Source organism: Elgaria multicarinata, chromosome 21 (genome assembly GCF_023053635.1).
Source record: "Elgaria multicarinata webbii isolate HBS135686 ecotype San Diego chromosome 21, rElgMul1.1.pri, whole genome shotgun sequence".
Taxonomy (NCBI): Eukaryota; Metazoa; Chordata; class Lepidosauria; order Squamata; family Anguidae; genus Elgaria; species Elgaria multicarinata.
In genome coordinates, this window is record NC_086191.1 from 5759811 (window position 1) to 5776923 (window position 17113).

Genomic DNA, 17113 nt, shown 5'->3' on the forward strand with positions numbered 1-17113 from the left:
CAAGGCAAGGGGGAGAGAAGGGGAGCTGTGGGGGGGGGGGCTGTGGAGGCGGGGCTGTGCAAATCACCCTCTGCTACCTTTAGTGGAACGGGCCTCCCTGTCAAAGCAGCCTGGGAGGACCAAATCCATCCGTCCTGGGCAATGCTCCCTTTCCCCTTGCTACAAATTGTTTGGTTTTTTTGGCGTTTGTGCCAATTCTCCCCCTACCCCAATTTGAAAAGGCTGAAATGCCTCACTAGAGGCTTATTAACTGTCAGGAAGAACTTTCAGCTAAAACACCCGCACTTCGTATAACTGAACCCAGTCTTACCTGACCTGGTGACTTCTTGATATGTTTGGACTACAACTACCGTCATCCCCTATGACCATGCCACTGGGGATTATGGGAATGATATCCCCCAACCCATCTGGAGGCCTCCGGGTGATATAGAAGAGTGGGGAATGCTGGCAGATAGAGGAGGTTTTTTTTGCTGTCTCGACGTGCATAGGATTTCTCCTTAAGTAGATCAGATGTTACAGCCCTCTGTTGTACATTTTCCAAAGATTTATCAGGGATTGATTGGGCCTCCGATCTCTTTCCTCCAGCCCCAGGTACCCAGTTTGTGAAACCCGCCGTCGGCGTCCCTCAGGTTTTCTCCCAAATGACCCAGGTGAGACCCGGTCCGACCATGCCGGTCCGACCGTCCTCCAACACTTTCACGACGGTCATTCCGGCCACTCTTACCATCCGGAGCACCGTCCCACAGTCACAAGCGCAGCCGCAAAGTAAGTCCTCTCCCAGCACCTCCACCACTCCTACTTCAACGCAGCCAACCGCACTGGGACAGTTAACTGTACAGCAGCCAGGGCAGTCCACTCAAGCTACTAACCCCAAATTAGGTAAGACTTCCCACGGGGAGGAAAACCACATTTCAAAAAGCAAGCAAGCAAGAAAACGAGAAAGAGGATACATTTTTCATTTGATCCCCATTGTCGAGAGGAGCTGGGACCCGGAAGCGCTGGGTTCGGTTGCAAGATGTGTCACGTGCATCCCATGATGCTTCACAGGCCCCCAGTTCGCCCGGTGGGTGGGGGTTAAAAGAAGTCCCTCTTCCTTCCCTCCCTCCCAACCTCAGAGACGGGCCAAATGTTATTCTATTAGCCCCAACTTTGTAGCTTTGAAAGGTAATTAAAAATAAGAGCAGCTTTGAAATTTCATCCGTCTCTTGTGCGGCCTCTTAATAAGAGAGGCTGCATGACGCTGCTTTAAAGAGAGGCATTGTTGGTCCATCCAGCCCAGAGTGGCGGTGCCTCTTCCGGGTCTCATCCAGTCCAGCAACTGAGGTCCTTCCAACCTGGGATGCCTTACGCATGCAAAACTCACGAGGTTGGGGTCGTTCTTGGGGTAGGGGGGAAGGAGATAAGCTCCAGATGTTGGCAGGCCATTTCAGGGCAAGATACTTTGCCTTGAGTAAAATACTTACTCAAAACGGCCCTTAAATTGTACTAAGCACTACAGAAGAGTTTAAAAGACCCTGCTGGAACAGTGTCCGGTCTAAATAGCCGTACAGCACAAAACGGGGGAAGTAAGATGTAGCGATGGCCACCGATCTGGATGGCTTGAAAAGGGGGTTGGATAAATTCCTGGAGGAGAAGGCCATCCATGGCTATGTGCTACCTCCAATATTCAAGGCAGTAAGCCTGTGTGCACCAGTTGCTGGGGAACATGGGCGGGAGGGTGCTGTTGCACCGTGTCCTGCTTGTTCATCCCTGGCCGACCACTGTGTGAACAGAGTGCTGGACTAGACGGACCCTTGGTCTGATCCAGCATCAGGGCACTTCTGATGTTCTTATGAAGGAAGGAGACATGCAGGGACTTAGACAGGAAAGAGAAGTGGAAGTGATTCTCCGCGCCCCCCCACCCTTCTCCCGGCCCCCAATTTTACCTGTAGGAAAATAACAGAGATTGGATTAGGGTTGGGATGGGAGAAAAAACTGGTGTGAGGGCTGTGTAATTTATGGAGAAGGCAATTAAAGCTTACATTGATTCATAAAGACATCAGAAGAGCCCTGTTGGATCAGACCAGATTTGAATCTGTTCAGGCGTCCTGTTTCCTGCTGTGGCCAAGCAGATGAGTAACTGGGGAAGCCCACAAGCAGGACATGAGCATGATTGCGCCTTTCACTTCCTGTTCCTCAGTGGCTGGTATTAAGAGGCATGCTGCCCTTGATACTACGGGGGGTTATATTCAGCCGTCCAGACTAGTAGCTGTTGGTAGCCATCTCCTCCATCGCTTTAATATGAGTATTTGATCTTAAGTAGTGGGATTGTGAGGTTGTGTCTTAATTATGTTTTTAATCTTGCCCTTCTTCCAAAGAGTTCAGGGCAGTGTGTGGGATTCCTCCCACCCTTTCGTCCTCACAGGATGAAACCTCATAGGTTAGGTTGAAGAGAAAGTATGCGGCCCGACGTCACCCAAGTGTAGCTTCAGGGCTGAGCAAGGATTTGAACCCAGAATTCCACAGTCTTAACACTAACCATCCCGTTAAGGACACATTTGTTTGTTTGTTTGCTTTGTTGCTGAGGGATTTTTTGGGGAGGCCATTTAGATCCTCAATTGTCGTGATCATGGCAGGTGATGAATAAAAATATTAAAAGGGTTTCCTTGACTTCTAACAAAGGCGGGCAGCTTCTGCTTGTTCAGTGGTGCGTTCTTTTACATCCCCTTCACAAAAGTCACTCATCCTGACATTTTGGTTGTGTATGTACAAACCCGTATTGAACTGAATCCATCAAAAAGGCGACTTGGCATTCTGTATTCAATTAGCGTCCCCTGTACTTTGAAGTTAAGTCAAAGGAGGAGAATACATTGAGCGTTAACACCGCCATTGTTAAAATCCCATTTTCGCTAGGGGCGGGATGGGCCAAGGTTTGCCTTTTTCTGTCACTGTCCACGGGTTTAAAGGGGAGCTGGCTTGATTCTGCACACGCCTTTATCGGCCTCTAACTCGACAAAACGTTGGGCGTTGTCTTAGGCTTACGCTGAGTCAGGCTATCTAGCTCAGTAATATCTACACTGGCTACCAGCAAAGTCCTTCCAGATTCCCTGCGAAGAGACATGTTGCTTGACACCACCGATCCTTTAATTGGAGATTGAACTCGGGACTTCCTGCAAGCTCTTGGCCTTGAAAGGGGGAAAGGAACATCCTTCCATGTTTTGTTATTAGTGCACAGAACAACTCGGTCCCATATTTCCTCGTGTATTCTTCTGTTTTACTGCTTTGTCCAAGGGATGCCCTGATACCTTGACACCTTGCCAGCACAACCTGGGTTTCCTCCCCTACCTCATAAAGTGTTTGCTTGCTCTGTCTCTTCCCATTTGTGAGTGAAAACCCTTTCCCACCCCCCTCCCTCCACTTGGCAGTGAGCATTGCAAGTTTTGTGACGGTGAAAAGGCCCGGGGTGACGGGCGAGAACAGCAACGAGGTGGCGAAGCTGGTGAACACCTTGACGACGGTTCCTTCGCTGGGCCAAACCTCAGGCTCCATCGTGGTCTCCAACAACAGCCCGGCTCACGGCTCCCAGAGAGCAGGCATCTCCGAGTCCCCGTCGCAGAAAGGTGAGTTTTGCCGGCACCCGAGGATACGGAAAACTCAAAGCTCAGGACTGGCCCAGATCCTAGTAGCAGAAACTCTGGTCTTGTCCGTGTCCGCTGCATAGGAATAAAAGGAACTGCTGTACTAGCGGAGGAGGCTTTGCAGAGTGGGTTGCTCCTCCCACATGCTCCGGAGGGTGGAGCCATGCAAATAGTTCCAGCGGGAGGAACTCCCACCCAGCCCGGTTCTGGTCCTGTCTGCTCCTTGAAAATGGGATGTTCTTGGACCTCCTCCATTTTGGGAGTGGAGGCACAATCCGAGAGTCCTCCCTCCTTTCCCTTGCAGTGGTGATTTAGGATAGGAAGGGAACTGGGCCGTTTCTTTAAGGATCACACCTCGGGCAAAGCATGCCTGAGAAGGTTACCTACAAAGCAACCGCCAAGTGGAGGATGCTGGAAAACGGGTGAGGAAGTATGACTCACCCTTGTAGAGGGGCCCTGGCCCTGGCCTGTAACCGGAGACCCAGCGTGAATGAAGAGCAGGAGGCGTATCAGTTCCTCTCCACCTGGGCTCCACCACTTCCACGCTCCGCCTGCCCTCGTGCTCTGAACACCCAGTAGGCTCAGCCAGGCTGTTGATTTCCAAGCAAGGTTCTTCCTTGGGACTCCTTGGAGCCAGTGCCCTATCTTATCCAAGTTCCCCCACCCCTGGGTGCAGCACAGTTCCTCCATCTACTAATAGCAGCCTGTGTGCTGTGTGTGGGGGACGACGACGACGGGGGAGCGGAGGGCGGCTCTGGAGGCTTAAAAGATGAGGTTTGGGATGAGACTGCCTGGAAACCGTTGCCGTGGACAGGTTGCAGTGTGCTCAGCGTGGTATTCCTCCCCCCGCCCTCCCCATATTGCTGATGGGTGATGGTGGTTGAGGCTGAGAGATATGGCCCACCTGCTGAGTTCATGGCAGAGGGGGTTTCCCAGCTTACATTCGTAGTTCTGCAGCTGTGAGGGCTAGACGTCATCCCCCCGCCCCCAACAATGCTGGAAAACTTTGGATTCTCATTTAATTCTAAGAATCTATTGAGTGCACTGGAGGATGCCATGATCTGCGGGCCTTTCCCCTTTTACAAGGTAGTAAAAACAAAAAGGGATTATTATTTGCTTGATCAGGCTGAGTGAGAAGTTGAAAAGTGGGTTTGCAGGGCTTTGGGGTTCCAGCCATGACCTGTTCCTCCTGTTCGTTTTGGTTACAGTCAGCTCGTCACCCATTTCCACCTTCGACTTGCAAGACAGCGGGCGGAAAGTCTGTCCCCGGTGCAATGCCCAGTTTAGAGTCACTGAAGCTTTAAGAGGCCACATGTGTGTAAGTAACCCCTTCCCCTGTTATCCGATCAAGACACCGCAAGGCGGTTGCTGAGAGCAAAGCCTTGGAGAACCATATCGTGTGCCCAGAACGGAATCTTGGTTAGACGGTTTTTGCTAGACTATTACAGCCCAGTAAAGTTGGTAGGGCGTGGGATTCAGGATTGACAAGAGAAAGGGCTTCTTCACGCCACGTGGCACTGATTTGCTGCCACAAGATGCAGTGATGGCCACTGGCCTCTCGTCATTATTACGGATTTAAGTTTTTGAACGACTCAGGGCAACATACAATAGAATTAAAACGTACAAAATGTAAAACGGCTACAGCAATTCGATGGGCTTCTAGGCCCCTTCCAACTCTCCTTACTCTACGATGCTATGAACCACCCCACAAAGCAATTAACCATCAGTGGCAGCCATAAACAATTTATCTGGTGCATTAAAGAGCCCGTGAGATACCTCGGAACGGAGGGAAATCTTAACCTGGTGCTGAAAAGGTGTCAATGGTGGCCCCAAGCAGGCTTCGCTGGGGAGGGGCACTCCTTAATTGAGGGGGGGGCTGCCTGATTTCAATGAGGGCTTTGAAATGGAACCTCCACATTCAGAGGCAGTGTACCTCTGAACATTAGCTGCTAGGGATGGGGAGCGCTGGGGTTGTTGTTTTTTCAAGTCCTGCTTGAGGGCTTCCTAGAGACTTCTTTGCAGTTCTCCAAACCTTGGCCTTTCCCCAAGTTTCTTGATACCTCCCTCTTTGTGCTAAATAAAGATCCATGCTATTGGTATATATGGTTAACATTGCCCTGGTAGTCATAAATTAATGTCCCTGCCGTGAATCTAATAACCAGGAAATTGAGCGCCTGCAGAGGAGCATCTGTTTTGGTAACATTTAAATGCATACCGTCCATCTTGTTTTAACATGGTTGTGGGTCCCTGGATACAATTCAGCTCTACAAATGGTGCATATATGCATCAATGAACAACCGAAAGCTCTTCCATGGGCAAATCCACCCATATTTCTTCAGTCACTCTTGTCTCCTGCGTTTAGAATTTCAGCTTGAATCGAGCTCAGACGATGATTTTAAAGGACTTTCAAAAGTCCTGCCCTTTCTCTATGAGGCCCCACAATTTGGTTTCTCTCTTTCAAAAAGGGTCTTGATATTCCAGTGTCCCACACCTCTGCAAGTCTGTCTGGTTTTGCGGATTTTATCCTGGCGTGGACAGGAGAGGTCACCGCTGAAAGCAGGGGCATAATCAATGACGTTTGGCAAATCTGCCAACTTCTGCCTGCAGGAGAGCTGCACATCCTTGGGAAACGGCATTGCTTTTCCACATTTGTGGAAGGCAATAAGTTCCTTTGTAACCAGCAGCCAGTGCCCCCATCCTTCTCAGACCTATTTGCATGCCTAGGAAACAACGCCCTTCACACTGAAAAGAAGGCGCGAGTTGCTGTTGTTGCTACTTCTTGCTTATATTGTTGTTCCCTGCAGTACTGCTGCCCTGAAATGGTGGAATTCTTGAAAAAAGGGAAACTCTTGGAGTCGGAACCAAATATCCAGTCCCCCAAGCCCCCTTCCCCGGAGAAAACGGCTGCCGTTGCTTCGCCCCCCTCCTCCACCCCCATCCCCGCCCTCTCGCCGCCGGCCAAGATCTCCGAGCAGAGCGACGGCACAAGCGACGGGGCACAGAGCAAGCTGATCATGCTGGTGGACGACTTCTACTACGGCCGGGACGGAGGCAAAGTGAACCAGCTGCTCAATTTCCCCAAAGTCCCGACGTCCTTCCGCTGCCCACACTGCACTAAGAGGCTCAAGAACAACATACGGTAATGGCGGCGGGCGAAATGCAGGACCAGGAGAGGGGGTTGCATGCGGGGGAGAGCAAGTCATAGAATCATAGAGTTGGAAGGGGCCTAAAGGCCATCGAGTCCAACCCCCGGCTCAATGCAGGAATCCACCCTAAAGCATCCCTGACAGACGGTTGTCCAGCTGCCTCTTGAATGCCTCTAGTGTGGGAGAGCCCACCACCTCCCTAGGTCACTGGTTCCATTGTCGTACTGCTCTAACAGTCAGGAAGTTTTTCCTGATGTCCAGCCGGAATCTGGCTTCCTGTAACTTAGAATCATAGAATAGCAGAGTTGGAAGGGGCCTACAAGGCCATCGAGTCCAACCCCCGGCTCAATGCAGGAATCCACCCTAAAGCATCCCTAACAGATGGTTGTCCAGCTGCCTCTTGAAAGCCTCTAGTGTGGGAGAGCCCACAACCTCCCTAGGTCACTGGTTCCATTGTCGTACTGCTCTAACAGTCAGGAAGTTTTTCCTGATGTCCAGCCGGAATCTGGCTTCCTGTAACTTAGAATCATCGAATAGCAGAGTTGGAAGGGGCCTACAAGGCCATCGAGTCCAACCCCCTGCTCAATGCAGGAATCCACCCTAAAGCATCCCTGACAGATGGTTGTCCAGCTGCCTCTTGAATGCCTCTAGTGTGGGAGCGCCCACAACCTCCCTAGGTCACTGGTTCCACCGTCGCACTGCTCTAACAGTCAGGACGTTTTTCCTGATGTCCAGCCGGAATCTGGCTTCCTTTAACTTGAGCCCGTTATTCCGTGTCCTGCACTCTGGGAGGATCGAGAAGAGATCCTGGCCCTCCTCTGTGGGACACCCTTTTAAGTATTTGAAGAGTGCAATCATCTCTGGCTCCTGGTCCATCAAAGTCCACCGTCCCATAATCTCCCCTGTAAACATTGTGGAAGGTTGCGCCTCCGTCAGGCAGGACCACAACTCAGCAGTAGAACATCCCCTTCGTCTGCAAAAGGTCTCAGGTTTGATTCCCGGTAGGGCCGGAAAAACTCCTGCCTGAAACCCAGGAGAGAAAGGGAAAAGATCCACCAACACTCCTGAAGTTGAGCGCACAATATATAGGGAGCCCAGTGTGTTGTGCATATACAAAAAGCCTCAATGTGATTTATCCAAGCCAGCAGTCTTATAGTGAGTGTCAATGGACATTTAATTAAACATATAGCAAAGTTACTGGTGATTAACGAGGACAAACACATGTCATAAACATGAAAGAATACAAACAAGGGAAAACATATAAACGTAATATTAAACGATGACTCTGGATTGTATGCACTGTTTCCAACTTCGTCAGTAATATACGTTTTCTTTCCTATATATGACATGTGTTTGTCCTTATTAATCACCAGTAACTGTGCTATATGTTTATTAAATGTTTGATAAATGTCCGTTGACACTTACTATATGACTGCTGGTTTGGATAAATCGCATCGAGGCTTTTTGTATGTGCACAACACATTTGTGCTCCCTATGTATTGTGCGCTCAGCTTCAGGAGTGTTGGTGGATCTTTTCCCTTTCTCTTCAGTTTATAGTGAGGGTTCCTCTTTTTTGCTTTTGAAACCCAGGAGAGGCACTGCCAGCCAGAGCTGACAATACTGGGTTACATGGACCAAGGGTTTGACTCGTATAGTAACATTCCTATGTTCCTGTATTTGGACACACGCTGGAAACTATTTCATTTGGTCGCCGTTCGAGGTGGAATTTTTTTCTTGGAGATCTGCTGGTGTTTTCTCCCCATCCCCTTTGATTCAGCTTTATTTCAGGGGGCAACGGTGTTGTTTTAAATGGCTTTATAGTATTTTGTTGTTCTAAGTAATCACTGGAAACCGTCTCCGTCTTGAGGACCAGCTAGTCAAAAAGTGGGATATAGATTTTTAAAATTAAGAAAGCTTTTCATTTTTTTTAAAAAAAAAAAACCACGCCTGCCTGAAGTTATTTGGACGAGCAAATGTACAAATCAAGGGAGGCTACGCCATCTATTCGTTGGGGGTGGATCCCAGCAAGCCGTTCCAAGCCTTTTCCCTGAAGACTTTGGGAATCGCTTGGACCTGGCTGCAGGAAGAAGCAAGTTTTACATATGACCCGGATGGAAATTTAAAAGATGGGGCTGCTTGAACCGTCACCTGGTGAATGGCGCTCTTTGGCCTACATCAGGGGTTGGGAGCCTCCGGCCTGGGGCCCAAATCCGGCCTTTTGGGGTTTCCCCAGATGGCCATGCCCCTTCCTCTTCCGGGCTCCACAATTCAAGAAGGACGCAGACAAGCTGGAGCGTGTTCAGAGGAGGGCAACCAGGATGATCAGGGGTCTGGAAACAAAGCCCTATGAGGAGAGACTGAAAGAACTGGGCATGTTTAGCCTGGAGAAGAGAAGATTGAGGGGAGACATGAGAGCACTCTTCAAAAAATTAAATGGTTGTCACACAGAGGAGGGCCAGGATCTCTTCTCGATCCTCCCAGAGTGCAAGACACGGAATAACGGGCTCAAGTTAAAGGAAGCCAGATTCCAGCTGGACATCAGGAAAAACGTCCTGACTGTTAGAGCAGTGCGACAATGGAACCAGTGACCTAGGGAGGTTGTGGGCTCTCCCACACTAGAGTCATTCAAGAGGCAGCTGGACAACCATCTGTCAGGGATGCTTTAGGGTGGATTCCTGCATTGAGCAAGGGGTTGGGCTCGATGGCTTTGTAGACCTCTTCCAACTCTGCTATTCTATGATTCCCCCCTGAACCATGGATTATTTGGTGTTTTCTTAGCTTTTGTGCAGTTTTTCTTTTACTCTGAAAGGTTGAAATGCCCTTCCTAAGGCTGACTAGCAGTAAGAGCTTAAAGTTGAAATAGACCAGTGTTTTTTCTATTTTTGGCTTTGTCCCCTTTTGCCTTCGGCCCTGTCCACCACTGGAACGTGGAGCCCAACAGTTTCTCCAACCTGGAATTGGGGCCTCCGGTTGGAAGAGGTCCCCCATCACCCCTGCCCTATTGGCTGCTGCTGTTGCTACCACCCACCCCCAAGGCGTGGCCTCTGCTTGGCCTTCTCCAAGGGCTCGTGTTCACGCAGGAAAGCTGACGTGGTTGAACTGGTCAGCCACCGACGTGGCGAGCAGCAATGTTTCTCCAGCTGAGCTCGTGCCGCCTGTTTTGCTCACACAGACCCCACCTAAACTTAAAAGCGCAAGTATCTGTTCCCTGCTTCCAGGTTTATGAACCACATGAAACACCACGTTGAGCTGGATCAGCAGAACGGGGAGGTGGACGTCCACACCATCTGTCAGCACTGTTACCGGCAGTTCACCACTCCCTTCCAGCTACAGTGCCACTTGGAAAATGTACACAGCCCCTACGAATCCACCAGTAAGTTCTGCCCCAGGAGGGGTTGGTTTATTTTTCATGGCAACGGCTGCGGGAGTCGGAAAGGGCCGTGCTGCAGCGGCCGCCTTCCGTGCTGGGCCTTGCGTGGGTTGGAGTGGAACAAGGCTTCCCTCAAAGGTGCCGTTCCCTTTGCGACAGAGGGAAAACTGTCCACTCTCTCACTGAGGGTAGGACAGGACACAGTGGCATGGTTTATATAGCACCCATAAACAGGCACGGGGCATTGCAGAGTGCAAGGGAACTAGTCCCTGCCCCAAGGGGCTTACAGTGTAAAATCCATCTCAACGGGAGGCAACAGAAGATTGGGGTATGACGTAGAGGCGAGGCTGAACAGGAGAAAAAAATGTGTTTTGCACATCTGTTTTTAGGCATAGTTCCAGTTGGGAATAGGGATTCATAAATACCTGTCTGTGACAACAGAAGCTCCGTTCCACAACCTCATAGGAACAGTATCAACGCTTTCGTCTTGGTTTTGCATAATTATATTTTACACCTCTTTAATAAGCCGGGAGCAGGGTTCACGTGGAAGAAAGTCTTTTAGGAGGCTGAGCGCAGGCTCCGTGCCAAATTGCGTTTCAGCCACACTTTGTCACGGCGTCTAAATCCTTCCCGATCTGTTTGACACGAGCTTTGTCTGGGTTACAGCCAAGTGCAAGATCTGTGAGTGGGCGTTTGAGAGCGAGCCCATGTTCCTGCAGCATATGAAGGACACCCACAAGCCAGGGGAGATGCCCTACGTCTGCCAGGTACTGAGAGCAACTGGGATCCATATTGGACCAGGACTAGATTGACCTTTGGTCCGATCCAGCAGGGTTCTCCCTTTGTCCTCGTTAAATGTGATAGCTGAGGATGGAGCATCCCTGCCCAGAGGCGAGTCTACCTGTTGCTGGGGGTTGGGAGAAAAAGGTACCGCCCCCTCCTGTCCTATTGATCGGTTTTCCGAAAGCTGCCTTGCGTTTGCCAGTCCTGAAGAGAGCTGGACTGGATAGCCCTCTGGATCTGACCCAGCAGAGCTCTTGTTTATTTTATCTAACTTTAAAGATTTTTATGCCATCCTTCAGCGGAGCTTCTAAGATGGCTTACAAAAAACGCACTAAAACATGGGAAAAAATTGTTTTTAAAGGGCTGTAAGAATTTTAAAAAAACCATGTTGGTGCCAGGCAGGCGTCTCCAGGGTGGTGACTTCACAAAGGGGTCACCGCCGCTGAGGGGATGTGCTCTCTGTCGTCGTCCCCTCCCCGTAATGGCAGGAGTCCCTGGAGGGGAGCCTCCAGCGCTGAGCCGAGAGTGCGGACGGGTTAAGCTCGTCGTATGTCCTTCACGCCTCTGCCCTCACGGCTCCCCCCAGGTCTGCCAGTACCGCTCGTCGCTCTACTCCGAGGTGGACAGCCACTTCCGAATGGTGCACGAGGACACGCGGCACCTCCTCTGCCCGTACTGCCTCAAGGTCTTCAAGAACGGCAACGCCTTTCAGCAGCACTTCATGAGGCATCAGGTACGTTTCCTTCCTCTTCCTCCTTGGCACGACCGGGCGCATCTCCCTCATAACAGCCCTGTTCACCTTAAACCAGCATGGTTAACAAGAAAGCCTTAACCACCGAACCACCGTGGTCTAAGGTGTCTTCTTTCAGCTGCCTTTTTATGGGCCAGCAGGGCAGGGTCTTTAGTCTTGCGCATGCTTAGACCCGGGGCGGGGGGGGGGGGGGAGTCCCTACAGCTCCCAACATCCCCAGCCAGCCGTGCATAGAATTGCACCCCTTAACCTGGGAGTAAATAATGCAATATTAGCACTTTTTACAGATTGAAAGTCACCTTGTTACTTTAGCAACATAAAATGTAACTAGCAGTACCTGGTGTAACATACGCCATTGCAGCATATCTTAAAGTTTATTAATTAAATATCATTGCGGGGGTGCGGGGTGCTTGGAGGCCGCTGATACAACGCGTCTGGCAAATCTGGGGGCAGGGAGGTCGGGGAGAGGGAGAGCAGGTGTCCCCCTCTCCCCAGGGTTCCTGTCAGTCTTGGGCCGCCCACCCAGCTTGCATGAGATTAGGCCGGGGCCTCAGCTCGTAGTAGGTGAGCGGCCTCCCACCCGGCCACCAAGGGCCCTGGCCGTGCCTCGCTCATGATCCGGACCGTGGCGCTGCTCCCTTCGTGGAGGGGGGGAGCAAAGAGGCAGAAGGGGGGGTAGGATTACCTTGGAAAGCCCGGAGGAGTCGGGTGAGGGGCTTAGCAACCTGTATCAGCTGACATTACACATTGTTACTGTTGCTTAGCAACCTGTATCAGCTGAAGCCTGTACGGAAACATACCTAAGCGTTTTATATAGAGAGATTATGTCCAAGTTGGTTTGGCATAAATTTATTACATCTGATATATTAAAAGTACAGTGTATTCAAACAATTATTACAAATTTACTTTTTCTTTGTAACAAATGGAGCTACAAGCTCCCGAACTGTTAGGAACCTTTTTGGTTCTGCCAGTTTATGAGGAGCAGGCAAAAAAATCAATTTAAAGAAACAACAACAGAAGAAACAACCAACATTAGTAACAAAGAAAATTATTTATGTTTCCGCTAGTCCTCCAGTGTCAAGACATAAAGCCCCTATTCCCATAAAAAGGACTGAGAAAAGAGGGAGAAGCAAGATTCAACGAATATGCATGAAATTTAATCAGACTCATTTTCTGACCTATAGCGAATCACTCTCACTTTCAGTCCCTGCTTCAGTGGCAGTGCTGCCCCCTAGAGGCAGAAGTGCATCCTGCTCTTGCATTTGAGAGTTGTAGTCTCAGTTTGCAACCTAGGACTTGCTTGTCCTTGGTGCACAGACCGTGTATCTGATACTGTAAAGTTTTTAGAAATCATTTGGAGAAGTAAATATCTGAACACCTTGTCTTAAACATTTTATTCATCATGCTAAAATAAAACATCCTGTAATCCGTTTTTTTCTTTATTTTTTTCAATTTTTCCAATTTTTCGGAAAAAAACCAAAAGCTTTGGGGGAAAACGGAAAAAACCCTGTTTTTTTCTGAGCCTTCACATCTCTAGCTGCAGTGCTACACGGTGAAGAAGGCGGTATCCGTTCGCCCCCGAGTTAAATCGTTCACATCTGTGAGACTCACGGCTGCTTCGGCGGCGATTTTGTTTGTGTTTTGGCTTTTGTGATCTCTTGCCATTGTGGGTCTTGTTACAGGTGGAAAGGTGAAGGTACAAGCTGTGTAGGTTTTTTTTGTTTTTTTTAAAGAGAGATTCGGAATGACTCCGGGTGTGAGGGAAGGCACAGCTGGGGAGTGGAGGAAGGAAAGCAGTCACCATCAAATGCATTTTCATTTCAGAAGGCTCAGTGGGTGACATTGCTCACTTCCAAGTTTGAGGGTATTTCTACATAAGCAGCCAGGGTGGGGTGATGCTCCCCTACGCAAAGAGAATTCTTGGCAAGTGGACAGGCCCGCCCTGAAGGATTGGGCTAGCGTTTGCCTCCCGCCTTGATGCTGTGTTTCGTCATAACAGGAGCCTTGCCTGTGGGAACCACAGAACTGGGGCTGCCCATCACGAAGCGTTGGTGCCCTCCTGCCATTTTGCTTCCGTTGATGAGTAACGTTCTCTGTTTTGGGGTGTGGGGGGCGTTGCCCTGGGTTTCTTCCCCTCCCTTGCAGAAGAAGAGCGTCTACCACTGCAACAAGTGTCGGCTGCAGTTCCTCTTCGCCAAGGACAAGATTGAGCACAAGCTACAGCACCACAAAACGTTCCGCAAGCCCAAGCAACTAGAGGGGCTGAAGCCGGGCACCAAGGTACAAGTGGATTGTGTGGCGGGGGGGCGGGCGGGGGGCTGTGGGGCTTGGCAGGAGCCGCTCTGCCTCCTGGGCTTGCGAACAGGCAGGCAGGCAAACTTAACTCAAGATGTGGGCCTGCGATTTCCTTTCTTTGTCACTAGTCCACTTGCGGACTAGAAACTTGTGTTACCTTGTTTGCGCAGTTTCCCTGGCCTCACCCTACTTACACGCTCCCAACTAGCTCCTCTGTTCCCATCTTTGTTCTCATGAAATGAATGGTCTCCCACCACAAAAAGAAACCCTGCATGTAGAAAACTGACGTATCAGAGGGATGGCAGGCTCCCTTTTCCTTGACATGCTAGTTTTCTGTAGACGTGGATTTTATTTGTTTTTTAAAAAAAAATAGGGAGCGGCATTTCATCTGTAACGCAGTGGTGCAGCCCAGACGCAGGTTTACAGCCTCAATAGCTTCGGCTATTGGGCGGTATAAAAATGTAATAAATAAATAAAATATATAAATAAATTCTGCTTTTCACAAAATTTGCCAGGCAGACATGCTCAGGGACAGCAGGGAGTGTTGCTTGTGGTTTATTTTTATTACATGTCTCATTCTCTGCACCAAAGGTTACCATCAGGGCCTCCAGAGGACAACCACGGACAGTGCCTCTCTCGGCGAACGACATGCCCCCAGGCCTCCTACAGGACGCCACCTTGCTGTCGGCCTCTTCGGAGCCCCAGCCCAACTTCCCGTATCCGCCGTTCCAGAGGAACATCCAGAAGAAAGCCGTCAGGAAAATGTCAGAACCGCTTACCAAATTTCAGGCTGAAACCTTCCTTAGAAAGAAATCATAGGCAGCTCTGAAAGGCTTCTCTCCCTGGCCCCGGGACAAAAACGTGTTCAGATTGTGCAGCGTTTCTCCTTTTGGTTGGACGCAAGCCTTCACCCCTGGGGTGGCGTTCCAGCCCAAGGACAAGGCAGCCAAAACACGAGTGGATTCCCTGCACTTTTTGGCTGCCTTGCTGTGGACCAGGTACCTGGTAGTTGTGGCATTTCGACTGCAAAATCCAAATTCTGCACTTCGGATAAATTATGTTGGGGATTACCTGCCTTTATAGATATTTACTCGAGTGTCCTATGTGTCCGTTTGCAGAGTTGCCTGTTTAAATTGGGGGCATATATATATATGTGTGTTTAGAATAGCATTTTCAAGGATTAGCAAGTTGCATTAATTCAGGAAAACAAGTCTGGGAGGAGTGCACAGCCATGGCGCTTGTCCACAGTTCCCTAAATCACGGCTTACAATGCCTTGGACGGTCATCCAAGCGCAGAAACGGCTCTCTGGGATTTGACAGGAGTCTTCAGCCCTCTCTGGAGATGCTGCCAGGGGTTGAACTGAGGCCCGCTGTCGTGCACGCAAGCTTTTGTGGAAGTTTGTGTCCCTCTCGGTATTGGGGCGACTGTTTCCCCCCTCACCCCAAGCCTTTGCCACAGGACGGTCCGGCCTGGTTCCTGACCCGGCTCTCCCCTTCCCTTCGCAGGAGCGTCCTCGGCAGGCAGACGTGCCTGGAGTGCAGTTTCGAAATCCCGGATTTCCCGAACCACTTCCCAACCTACGTCCACTGTTCGCTGTGCCGTTACAGCACCTGCTGCTCACGGGCCTACGCCAACCACATGATCAAGTGAGTGCCGCGATTCCACAGGAGGAGAGTAACTCTGTCTGGTGCCCAGATCTGAATGGCGGCTGAGTCCTGCCCCCTCACAAAAAAGATGTGGTGTCGGGGAAACGCCAGGCCGACAGAAAGCGTGTGAAGCCACCTCCTGATTCAGCTTAGTGGTCTGTCTAGGCCAGCCTTCCCCAACCTGGTGCCCTCCAGAATGTTTGGACGATGACTCCCGTCACCCCTAGGAAGGAAGGCCAGTTGTCTGGAGGGCATCTGCTTGGAGATAGCTGGTCTAACTCTGAGCCCGAGAGAGGCCTTTCCTAGCCCTGCAACCTGAGAGCCTTTAACTAGAAACGGCAGCGGCGTACCCAGTGTCTTCTGCGTGCCGAGCATTTCATAGAATCATAGAATAGCAGAGTTGGAAGGGGCCCATCGAGTCCAACCCCCTGCTCGATGCAGGAATCCACCCTAAAGCATCCCTGACAGCTGCCTCTTGAAGGCCTCCAGTATGGGAGAGCCCACCACCTCCCTAGGTCACTGGTTCCATTGTCGTACTGCTCTAACAGTCAGGAAGTTTTTCCTGATGTCCAGCCGGAATCTGGCTTCCTTTAACTTGAGCCCGTTATTCCGTGCCCTGCCCCTCCTGCAGCAGGTACGGAGGGAGGGCAGCAGATCTTTAAGTCCACGATTGGTGCTTCAGGGCCACCTGATCCCCAGGGCAAAGGATTCTGGGAGCTGGAACTGTGTCCCACCTTGCAATAAGCAGAACGCTCTTTGCCCAGGAGTAGGCCCAAAGGCAGAGGGAATAGGAAACAGGCTCCTGGTCCTCAGGGATCCTGGTTCGAGTCCTTGCTGGTGCAGCAGCTCAACTTCCTGGCAGCTGAGAAGGGCGCAAGAGCCTAACGTGTGCTTGACATGTAGTGGTCTGGATTGGTTTGTGGCAGAATGAAGCACTGCTAGTCCCGCTTTGGGCCAGGTTGAGCAGGACGGAGTTTCGGGGTCCATCCAGGTTTGGGGTTCCATAATGCTTGCCGTGTTTTCTCATTTTTTGCCTGTCCCTTGTTCTTTTCACCAGCAACCACGTTCCTCGCAAGAGTCCGAAGTACTTGGCCTTGTTCAAAAACTACACCGCTTGGTAAGACCAAAGTTCTGTGAATGGCTTGTTTCCTTCCTTTACCGTCCAGCATCGCCTTTGCCTGGCTCGTGCCCACGCCACGGATCTAAAATAGGTTTAATCGTGGCCCTCTCTCACCCAAAAATACGAGTATTGTAACCGTGGGGGATTTCTTAAGGGTCAATTCTCAGCCCTCTGAGCAAACTACACTTCCCAGGATCCTGTTTGTGGGGGAGGGGCTGGAGCCATGGGAGTTAAACCACAGAGAGAGAAAAAAGAGAAGACTCACCCATCCTCTTACCCTGTGTCGATACGCACTGCTTCTCAGTTGCCCGTTATTTGCCCATGCTCGGCTATATCAAGAGCACATCGGAAGTGCATTTCATGAGCCGAAGGATCATAGCTATA

At 50.5% G+C, this 17113-nt stretch overlaps 2 protein-coding genes across 3 annotated transcripts in view; one reads left to right on the forward strand and one right to left on the reverse strand.

Annotated features, from left to right (window-relative positions):
- Positions 1-17113, reverse strand: part of PSMB4 (proteasome 20S subunit beta 4) — a 242579-nt gene that overhangs the window by 212417 nt on the left and 13049 nt on the right. The window lies entirely within an intron of this gene.
- POGZ (pogo transposable element derived with ZNF domain) overlaps positions 1-17113 on the forward strand; it is a 42215-nt gene that overhangs the window by 20397 nt on the left and 4705 nt on the right. Inside the window, exons 6-16 of the mRNA XM_063145801.1 lie at positions 586-765; positions 3405-3599; positions 4826-4935; positions 6422-6756; positions 9982-10136; positions 10800-10900; positions 11503-11649; positions 13813-13947; positions 14554-14726; positions 15469-15609; positions 16667-16726. Of these exons, the coding sequence (XP_063001871.1) occupies positions 586-765; positions 3405-3599; positions 4826-4935; positions 6422-6756; positions 9982-10136; positions 10800-10900; positions 11503-11649; positions 13813-13947; positions 14554-14726; positions 15469-15609; positions 16667-16726 (1732 nt within the window). The remainder of the gene's footprint in view (positions 1-585; positions 766-3404; positions 3600-4825; positions 4936-6421; positions 6757-9981; positions 10137-10799; positions 10901-11502; positions 11650-13812; positions 13948-14553; positions 14727-15468; positions 15610-16666; positions 16727-17113) is intronic.